The 11,550-nt window shown below is 40.2% G+C and overlaps 1 protein-coding gene across 5 annotated transcripts in view; it reads left to right on the top strand.

Annotated features, from left to right (window-relative positions):
* Positions 1-1,481: 1,481 nt before the first annotated feature.
* LOC111875526 (putative fatty acyl-CoA reductase CG5065) overlaps positions 1,482-11,550 on the top strand; it is a 45,540-nt gene continuing 35,471 nt past the window's right edge. Inside the window, exons 1-2 of one of the 5 annotated variants that reach the window (XM_023871851.2) lie at positions 1,482-1,768; positions 8,578-8,776. In XM_023871851.2, coding sequence (XP_023727619.1) covers positions 8,588-8,776 — 189 coding nt within the window. In that variant the 5' untranslated portion in view covers positions 1,482-1,768; positions 8,578-8,587. The remainder of the gene's footprint in view (positions 1,769-8,577; positions 8,777-11,550) is intronic. The other 4 variants (XM_023871849.2, XM_023871847.2, XM_023871848.2 and 1 more) reach the window with 4 other exon arrangements.

The following is an 11,550-nucleotide window of genomic DNA, read 5'->3' on the forward strand; positions in this document are numbered from 1 at the left end:
AATTCACTACGAATTCACAGAAAATTGAATGCACTGTGTACTTCAGCCACGATACAAATGTTTGGTTGCAACCATAGAAAGGGCACTATTCTCTTGTAGCTGCAACAGCAGGGCTTAGCAATGAAGTAAGTGACAAGGAATATTCCTTCCAACCTTCTTTGAAATACCATGCTTTTACTTGTCCATCCTTTGGTCAAAGACTCGAATGCCTGAAGGGTGTAACGAAGATGTGAAACTTGCCAGCAGGGAACCAAATGATCTCATTGCTTCCAGGATTTTATGGCATTAGAGAATGCGAAACTGTCAAATGTAAAAGCAGAGGAACAGAACTACTGTGTGAAGAAGCGATAAAACTACTTTTAGAGTAGGCATCAAAATTACAAAGAAAGAACTAAAAATTGAGTATAACTTTTTATCTAAACATTTTCAAATCTTACGTTACAATATGCGACAATGTGCTTTACTGATAAAAACAAAGTTAATTAAATTCATTTTAATATAAAATTTGTGTTAGATACATTTTCAAATACAATTCAAGAACCCTAACAGGAAAGGACGTTTAAATGCAGAGCAACACTGGCGGGATGTTGAAGAATCGTGATATCTGCGAGACGGGGTAACACTCGTCCCCTGTAACGCGGCCCGCGGCGACGAAACAGCAGAGGAGCTATAGGCAACACGTCCGCTGTGACGTAACAACGGACGCTGCTGCCGCTTCTAGGGTAACAAGCAACCACTTCCCACTGTGACGTAACAGCGGACTCTTCTGTTACTAAGTGGCAACGGGGAACAGTATAAGAAGCCAGCTAAGCAGTGTGTGTTGTGATTCCAGACGGGCAGCCAGAGAGCAGTGAAAGGGAAGAAACCAGTGTGCAGTGGGAGCCAGTAGAAGCCGGACAGAAGTCAGTGGAAAGCCAGCACGGAGAGTTCGACAGTTCTACAGTATATTGAAAATTGTTAATACGGGAAGGAATGACGTGAAACGAGTTGTTCAACTTTGTGTTATAGTTACGTTGAATTGTAGTTACGGCGTTGAGTAATGAAGTGACGTCGCAAGAATACACTCCTCGAGGTCTTGTTGTATGCATGTAAGAGATGGGCCATAAAACCCGGCCCCCGCACTGCGACTTTCAATAATCTATTTTTCTTTCGATGTCTTGTTTCACCAGTTGCTTCATAGTAAACGATCTCTAGAAGGACCAGGTTCTGTTACAGAAGAGAAAGGAACTCCAATAGAACTAGTGAGAGTGTAACCACTGTCTGAAAGGGCTTGGATAGAACTAATAGAAGATAAGGGATGATTTAGCTTACTCCTTAATCCTGAAGATGGAAGCAGTACATTCCCCTGAAACATTGGTGAATTTCTACAAGGCTGTATGACATTACATGTCTGAAGTAAATATTCATATGTTTCCAAATGAAAACTGTTGAACAGGATATATGCCTACACAATAAACGACAAGACACTTTTATGCTTTTTCAACATAGTGCGAGAATTTTTATACATTACTTCCTGTTTGTTGGAATAACAATTGTAAAAGTGATTTTATTCCGCAGTGCATTACATGGTAATGGTAATGAGTAGTAATGGCTGAGTGCCCTTCAGTGACCTCTCTGCACCAAGAACATAGTCTGTTAGGTACATGAATGCGCATAGCCACAGTTCTGGTGTACTTCAGGTCCGAGTAGAAACATTTTGTCAAAGTCTCAAGAGTAGGTCTGTGTGTGTATACACGCGTGCATCCATATAGAGAATTGGAGTAATAAGGTGAGTGAACCAAATTCACAGAGGATTGGATGAATACTACAACTTCATACACTTGATTAATATTGTCAAGTGGAGGGGGATGTGCGTGGAGAGAATAACGGTTTCTACATCAGAAGATTGGATCTATTTGCACTTCGGTTACAAATTCTCTTAATCCACTCGATTATAATGCTATCGCTATTCTAGACACGTTTAGTTCAACGTTGAACACGCACTAGGATTCTCCGTCTTCACTAGAAGTCTCCTGGCAACTTCGGTTACAGATTCTCTTAATCCACCCGTTTATAATGCTATCGCTATTCTAGACACATTTAGTTCAACGTTCAACACGCACTAGGATTCTCCGTCTTCACTAGAAGTCTCCTGGCAACTTCGGTTACAGATTCTCTTAATCCACTCGATTATAATGCTATCGCTATTCTAGACACATTTAGTTCAACGTTGAACACGCACTAGGAATCTCCGTCTTCACTAGAAGTCTCCTGGCAACCTCGGTTACAGATTATCTTAATCCACTCGATTATAATTCTATTGCTATTCTAGACACGTTTAGTTCAACGTTGAACACGCACTAGCATTCTCCGTCTTCACTAGAAGTCTCCTAGCAACGGATCTCAGCACAGAAAGTAGCATTTCAAAATACTAGGAAGTCTTATTATTTCGTCTTTACTCTCTACTCCTCCGTCCTAATCTGTACTGAAATAATCTTCACAATTCTCTAAGGACATACTCCATTCCTGTCTTAGTACTCTCAACTGCATTGCAATCACTGCACTTATCTAAGTAAAAGTCAAAGTTACAGTACAACCGATTGGTAGTTGGCCAGTCTGTCTTGGAATAAAGCATCCATCTGGGGCTTATGACCAGATATTTACTACCGTCAAACAGTTGTAGGCTTGTTGATGCGAAGTGCTCTCTCTGACAAGTGGACGGGTCTGCCGGTTGCCAGAGTCACAGTCAGCAGTAATGAATTTGTTGTCAGTATGTACAGTTTACATTTTACATGTTATTAAATGTATGCATATACAATATACTACTCTGTCCAAAATGTATCCGACCTTGGGCACGGAAAACAACGTTCTGTTTCTTGGTACTTACAATACCTAATCCCCTTCAAAGTAGGCCCCTTGTGTCTCCACACACTTAGCCCAGCGGTCCTTCCATCGCTGGAAGCAATTCTGGAAGGCTTCTTTTGGAATGGCGTACAGCTGCGCCGTCGCGTTCTGCATGATGTCCTTGAGGCTGTCAAAACGAGAGGCTTTTAGCCGTGTCTTCAAACTCGGGACAGACAGAAATCACAAGGAGCCATGTCAGGAGAGTGGGGAGCCTGGCGAACCTTCGGAATGCCGTGCTTAGCCAGGAAACAATATTATATTTAAGCATCCTGTTGCACTCTACACGATAAATGGTACAAACTCCGTCCCAAGTGCAAACAATATATATTATATGTCTTTGATCTTGTTCTCTTCTACACTACATATTTCGGCCTCTAACGGCCATCATCAGGCGTATACTCTTACGTTGCTGCCACACTGAACCCAGTCTAAAATTTAACATTTAAGAAACACGTTGTTATTTTCTTCGTTATTATCAACATCTACCTCGTTGATATCTGTCTTGTACGTATATTGACAGCACACGTAGTAAAGACAAGCAGCGGCACGCACACATGAAGACTACACAGAATAACACCTGTACAGTGTGGAAACAAGAACTAGCCGCTGCAGCACTTTAGACGTAGGGCGAGTAACCCTGACAATTTTAATTTTTAAATTTAAAATTTAGAGAAAATTTTAAAGGATTTTAAAATTATAACTAAAGATTTTATAGTGATACTACAGGAAAACCAAAATTGACGTGTGCAAAATAATCTACATACCAGACAGATATCAACGAGGTAGATGTTGATAATAACGAAGAAAATAGCAATGTGTTTTTTAAATGTTAAATTTTAGACTGGGTTCAGTGTGGCAGCAACGTAAGAGTATACTTGTGCACCTGATGATGGCCGTTAGAGGCCGAAACATGTAGTGTAGAAGAGAACAAGATCAAAGACATATAATATATATTGTTTGCACTTGGGACGGAGTTTGTATCATTTATTAGCCAGGAAACTCTGGATCAGGTTTGATAAATGAGCTGAGACGTCATGATGCAGCTGCCAGTTGCGCGCATCCCACAGCTCCAGTCTCTTTCGCCGAACTGCATCACAAAGATGGCGGAGGACTTCTTGGTAGTATTTCTTATTGGCAATTTGGCCTAGTGTTGCGTACTCATGATGCACAACTTCCCAGAAATCGAAAAAAAAAACAGTCAGTATCACCTGCACATTGCTACGAACCTGTAATGTTTTTTTTTAACCTCGGGGATGTTTGACGCTTCCATTGTGACGCCTGCACCTTGGTTTCCGTGTCATATCCCTAGGCCCACGACTCGTCACCAATGATACAGTCTTCAGGAACTGAGGATCCCTGTTGGCGCACTCAAGCATGTCCTGCCTGATCTCAAGACGAAGTTGTTGCTGCTCCGGCGAAAGCAGCTTGGGAAGAAATTTTGCCGCCACCCTTCGCATGCCCAAATCCTCAGTTAAAATTGTGTTTGCGGAACATTGCTGATCCCAACCTCATCAGCAACTCCCCGGATTGTCAAATGACTGTCCTCCAAGATCAGTGTCCACACTTTTCAATGACATCAGCATTTCGGTTCGTTGAGGGTCTCCCGGGAAAGCTGGTCACTGTCCGCCGACATACGGCCATTTTTAAAGCGGTTGAACAACTCTTTAATTTAAGTGACGCATCATCGCTGAAATCCTGCTGAATTTAGCGGATTGTTTCCGCTTGGGTATCTCCAAGATTCTGAAAAAACTTGATGCAGTATCGTTGCTCCAAGAGTTGTGTCATCTTGAGCGAAACGAGAATGCGACGAAAGTTTCACACCCCTTCACTGCCTGGTAGACACAGACGCATCCGGCGGTGTTGCGAGTCAGCAAAATCACACATGCGCATGAAAGTCTCTTCAACCACTACGCTCAGTTTCACCACCGCTTTGGCCATTACTTACAGCGACAAGAAATAAAGTTGGATACTTTTTGGACAGCGGTGTATACAGGGCCTCTCTCAGTCCAGGCTCAGTACGGCAGATCATGCCCTGTCTATAGTAGCTTCTGCTACAACAGTAATCTATAGTCACATCGACAGGCCTATGCTTGACCGTCGCCAAGTTTAAGCCTTTTATATTTCCTGTGTCGGGGTTCGACTTGTCGAATGTTGCGAACATTTGCATTTTCAAGATTTTGTATGACCAGCTTGTTTTCTGCATTATTTTGTTATTGAATCATATATGTGCGGAAGTTTGAAAGCCATATGCAAATCACGAATCTGTGCACGCCTTGGAAAATTGTCACTGGTGCGGAGGATATTATTTTGCAGGCGCTGCAATTTAAGATGGTGATTATCTGCCGCAAAATTCCCAGGCGGGCAAGCAGAAGTCATTATACTCCTAAGAAACGCTTTGTGGAGGGTCAATTTAATGTTAGTGTTTAATCACTCACTTTTCAGTAGGGATTATATTCTAATAAATGTCCTGAAGGCCATGACTTCGATTATTTCTATGTGTAATTTCCAAGTAAAGATTACACCGAGATATTTTACACTATTTACAGATGGAATATTTCGTCCATTTAGTGTAAGATGCAACTCAGGTGGTCGATAACTGCGAGGAAAGTACATTCTCAGTGGCTTGTCTTTATTTATTTTAATATTTTAGCTCTCAGACCTTGTCTGCATTGAGCTGAGACCACGCTGGAGTTTTCTGACAAAAAACGCTCTTTTCGATCTGTCTTGTACGGACAAGTAACGTCGGCGAAGAAGTCTAGGTAAACACCAGGTGTTTTTTTTTGGGGGGGGGCATCAATTATACACAAACAAGAACTCCGTGCTTTTAGTCCGCAGGTGAACTATACCGACCGAGCAACCACCGCTTGTCAGCAAATTTAGTACAGACGGTATCGCGTGGTCAGCGCAAAGAATCCCCACGGCCCTTAATTTCGGATTTCTAGACCGGAGCCGCTATTTCCCTGAAATAGCTCCCCAGTTATCCTCATGAGGTTGAGTGAATCCCGTTGCAGACCCCGTTCATTGTTTTCGTCACATAAGTCAGGGAGTGTGAACTGATTACACAGGTCTGCAAAAATAATTTTTTTTCAGCTGCATGGAATATTTTTAGTAAACTTTATGTTTTCTAGGATGCTGAATCCAAAAATGACCTCAATTTTCCCCTATCACGTACGTTTTTTTTTTTTTGGAAAATAATAGGGATTTACAATAAAAAATCATAACAACGATGAAAAAACTCACTAATTTTATTACACCGAACTAAACATATTATTTCTCATAATTAAACAATTCCTTCACGATATATTTAACATTCTGTGTTCAGTCTTTTTGCCTGTGAAACCTTTTCTTCTTCTCTTTGATGCTTCTCCGAACGCGCTTTCGCTTTCCATTTTCCGTTTCCCGCTTGATCACCCAGCAGCAGTCAGCTGGCCAATTCGCATTCCATCTTCCTTGGTAGCTTCTTTCGATATGACGGACATCCTGGTGAAATCGTTCACCCTGCTCTTCACTATAGGCTCCCAAGTTTTCGGGAAAACAGTCGCCATGGGAGTGTAAGAAGCGAACTTTTAAGCTCATCTTGCAGCCTTGAGCTTTATATGCAGCCAACATGCGTTGTACATTGGTTTTGTAGAGAGGGTCTTTAGTGTTCCCCAAAAACTTGTGCACTACGTCTTTGAAGGAGTCCCATGCTTCTTTTTCTTTTTCTCCCATTTCCGTCTTTGGAGAAAAACTGAGTGAATTCCTTCTCTCGGTGCCTGTACCACGAGAATGATGTTCCAGGTGACAGCAAGTTTTTATTTTTTAGTCTTGACCCTAGCAATTCGGCTGCATCTTTGGAAAGGCCTAAATCTCTAACTAAGTCATTGAGCTCACTCTGAGAAAAAGGTTGGGGTCCCTCATCAACAGAAAAATCTGAGCTGGATTCATCCTGGGTTGGTAATATAGTTCTGTCCTCCGAATCACTCTTTATATCATCCAAACTGAAAGGTGGGAAGGGAACTGGTATTTCAGAGCTATGAGGCACTGGACGAATAGCTGAATTAAGGTATGGGTAAGATATTTTCTTTTTACTTTTTGTATTAAAACCTTTCACATCTACCGAACAGAAATAACAATCACTCGTGTCGTTTTGCTGTTCACGCCACATCACAGGAATGCCAAAACGAAATGAGTATTTCTTACCCTTAAACCACAAACGAAGATCTTCCTCGCACCTTCTGTACACCTTGTGAGGAGCCCAAGGTTTGTCTTGATCCCCAAGTTTCAATTTGAAATAAGCAAAATACAATTTCTTCACAAAATCACTTATGTTTCTTTGTTGACTTTTAACTATGTATTCACCACAAATAAAACAAAAGTTGTCCGGAGAAATAACACAACCTCTTTGAGCCATAATACAGAGCTAAAACACAAGCACAGTCACGTTTGAATGCAGGATGTAAACTGAGTGGCTTATACATCAACCAAGATCCTGAACTTATTTAGCATGTTGAGACATGATCAAATCTGACAGCAGGCTTGTTTATACTCATTCCTATTGCCCCAAAGAACATGTCCAAACATGCTCAACCGAGCTAGTAAGATTCCTCACCTTTCGCTACAAACAAAGTAAACGTGTTGGGACATGATCGCCTGAGCTTCTCACGCCGCCAAACCCAACCTACCAACCCCTTCCAATGCCCTCCCCAATCCCACCCATTTTCTATTTGTATTATTGTTTAGATCCACTCTTATAAATATTATTTTAAAGTAAGCAATAATTATTGGATATGGTTTTTAGAATCAACAATAGGATAACAGATTTCATGCTGAAGAGAAATTTCACGCAAAATTAAACAAATAATATGAGTTTTGCAAACAAAAAATTGACGTGATGGATTTCTTTTTACTATTATTTCCGGTTTTAGTGAGTAAAAATCTATAAGAAACAGTAAAAATATCCTATGCAGTTTTTTGGTTGCAGACCTGTGTTATCCAAGTAGTAAGCAAATGCTTTGGCTTTCTCGAATTGATGAAATTTAAGACATGAAGGACCATGAATAGCAGTTTGTGCCCTTGGTCCATTCTTCTGTAGGAGGGATTTCGCAATGGGCCAAATAGCCCGAGGTGTGACTTCAGTGTTAGCTATTTTTATTTCCCGCCGTTCAAGTGCCTTTTTACGGATCATTAGTCTGATTTATTTCGTGACCCAAGCAACTGCCCTTTTACACGCTGGATCCCTGGTTTTTTGCCGCAGTTTCCTTAGCCTCCGTTTCTGTTTCAATTTCCGATCCAGAACAGAAATTCATTGATTATGTACGAAAGTGTAAGTTTACTGGTCGCCAGCCTATATGTTGAAGCAACAGAAGCTGTAAAGACGCGCGCTGCTTTATCGACTTACACCTCTCAGCTAATTTTATTTCTGGGTTCTATTATTTACGAGCCAGAGTCATGTTGGATGTCACAGTGGAGGTAAACATTTCTATTCTTGTAAGGAATAAAACCCCAGTCTTTTAGTTTGTAGGCAACCACAATACTGGTTTAAATAATCCCCCTCCATTCTGAGATTTAAATCTTTCCCCTTCTTTTCTTTGTTTCAGAACTACCATTCAAATATATTGATTTGATATTTTAACTCGCATTTTATCATATCTTATTCCATTGATCATTTAGATCAAACAAAAGCGTTCATAATATTTTAAATATTTCTTTCAGGAAGACGAACATGGCAACTATACCTGAATTCTTCCAGGCTAAAAATATATTTGTTACTGGAGGAACTGGCTTCATAGGGAAAGTGTTGTTGGAAAAGATACTTCGCTCCTGTCCTGATGTGGGCAACATTTATATACTGTTACGATCAAAGAGAGGGAAAGATCTCAAAGAAAGGCTCACGGATTTAACAAACTTACCGGTAACATATCACATCAGAATATTGTTTGGAAGTGGAATTCGGAACGCTGACTTCTGTAGTTGAATACAGAGTTGTTTTTCTTGGATGCTTAACATATTAAAGAATGAAGGTCTTAAATAATATTTAATAATTTATTTCATAATTTCAGGAGAACGCACAGCACCTCTATTACAAACGAAGTTATTTAATCATGTTTAGGGAAACATCATTCTCATTGTAACCTTCTTCTGGACCGTGGCCTATTGCAGGTTCAAGGCTCCCATTCATCTCCCATTTGTTTCCCCACAAATACGTATTTCTGTTAAGTAAATAATTGCCAGATATAATATTCAGAATATCAATATATTCACTTCTTTGAATATAATGCAAAGGTATTAATTTTATACCAATTACTCAGTGACTGTTTATAAATAATACGGTTTAAACAAATCTTAAGCAATATGGTGTGAAATATCCCATGTTTGTGTATAATAAAACAAAGAAAGAAAACAAACTCCGTGGTTTTAGTCCGCAAGCGAACTCTACCGACCGACCTACGTATCGCCGTTTGTCGGCGAAGTTAGTACCAACATTAGCACACAGGGGATGTCGAGTGTTCGCGCAACGATACCCCAAACAAACCAAACAAAACTCAGTGGTTTAAGCATGAAAGCGAACTTATACCGATCGAATAAACACACTACTTCTCAGAAAATATGGTAACGGGCGGAATCGAACCCGGACCTCTGGATCTGTAGCCAGGGATCTGACCAGTAGACCACAGAGGTGGTCCAGGTTTGGGGGTGAAGTTTATCTTTTTGCTGTAACAGGAATGAAATTTGGGGTCTGGGAGAAAGAGCAAATTCTTCAACAGCTAAATAACTACTATCCCACGCCAGGGAATTATGCAACAGTGAGCTCTTCACTCATTACATGTAATTATCTCAATGGAAGAGAATCTTTTTTGAGAAGCTAATAGTTGGCTAGTTAAAATTTTTTGATATTTCAAGGGATTTTGAGGTTTATATCCAAGTCTGCAACATCCTGCTGCCAGTCCCTGCACAGTTCTCCCCCAAATCCTATTTCTTTAATCTCCATTTTAATGCTATATTGAAACTTTCATGTAGAAATGCCTAGTGTTCTCTTTCCTTCAGATTTCCTAGCACAATTCTGTATGCATTTCTCTCTTCTTCTACCTGTGCCATATGCCCCACACAGGCACACACCTCATTCTCATTATTTTGATCATCCTGATAATATCTGTCAACGAATGTTAAGTATGAAGCTTTAATTATGAACTTTTCTCTGGATTCCTGTTACTACCTCGGTCTTAAGAATAAATACTTTTCTCAGCACCTTGTCCACTGTATATTCTTCCCTCGAAGTTGAAGACAAACTTAATGTCCATATATTTATCGTCCGTCAATATTGCAACACTTGTTTATTCTCTATTTATTTTTTTTTTTTAGTTTAACATTATACACTTTGGCACTACATGGTTCGGTCCCAAACGACCATCTTCAGGAGATTAATTTTGCTTTCTAATTGTTTGATATTATTATTATGTTATGTTTATTTACTTTGTACTCACATCCCCTGATTTGCGCGTTTCCTCCACAGCTTGTGGTGTTGTCATTACTATTGCCGATGCGGTGTATTTGTCCCTGTATTTATATGCCCTGGTTGTGAGGAGTGGGGAGAAAATGGGGGACGGAATAGTGTTATGAATTGTATGTAAGAACATAAAGCTATCCCTGTAACAGGCCATGAAGGATTATGAGACGTTCGGGGTCCCACATTATCTAGACAATCGGCTCAAAGATGGCCGTCCGCGCTTTACTCCCCAGGAATAGTATTTAATTAATTCCTGATATTCATTTCTGTTGGAGGCTGAGTCAACCCTAGGAAGGACTAGGTCAACAGAAAAAATCCTATTACCTCATGGGGACTTGGAACCTGTGACCTTCAGACTTGTAACATAGTGCCTCAACCAACTAAGATACCGCGTGCCCCCGTAATTTTGTATAGTATTTCAAGTACAGGGTTGTGTGTGTGTCGATGTTGGTGTAATTCATATGTAAATCTTTTTTACTAGTTTTGTAAATATGGTATTTCTAAAGTATACTTAAATATTTTATTTTTCTCCCCGTTGTTATGATTTCCATGGTGTCTACTATTTTGCTGTATGTGTATCCGGTGTTGAATATATGACTTGAATATCCTGAGTTATTATTGTTACACTGATGTCGCGAATGTGTTCTTTATATCAGGTTTTGATTTTTCTTCCTGTTTGTCCGACTATTTTAATGGGCAATCTAAACTTTTCATTTGATGATTTCCACTTCTCTTATATTTAACTATTTGTGGCTGTGGCTATTTATATTGTGTTCCGCGTAATTTTATTTTTTTGTCTCGCAGAAGATTTGTGATTGCTCTTACTTCCTAACCGCTGTACATGAAGGCGACCCAATTTCTTTTTGTTGCTGCGAGTATGCAGTGTATTTTGTTTTAGTATTGTCTGTGGTGGTGTGTTGCCTTAACCTTGAAAAGAGAACTACGGCGTGTGATTGTAACACGGACTAACAGAGTGTAGCAGTTTTAACATAAATTAAAATAATTTTTGTAACATATCAAGACACCTGAAGATGGCCATTTGGGGCCGAAACATGTAGTGCCAAGGTGTATAATTGTAACCGCTCCCTTCCTTTGTGCCCTTTTCGTTGTGCGCCACTCCACCACCGCTCACTTCTTTGGGTTCTTTACTTTAATCAGTAGAGCTGGGTTCCTCTCCCAGG

The sequence above is a fragment of the Cryptotermes secundus genome, unplaced genomic scaffold (genome assembly GCF_002891405.2).
Source record: "Cryptotermes secundus unplaced genomic scaffold, Csec_1.0 scaffold468, whole genome shotgun sequence".
NCBI classification, from domain to species: Eukaryota; Metazoa; Arthropoda; class Insecta; order Blattodea; family Kalotermitidae; genus Cryptotermes; species Cryptotermes secundus.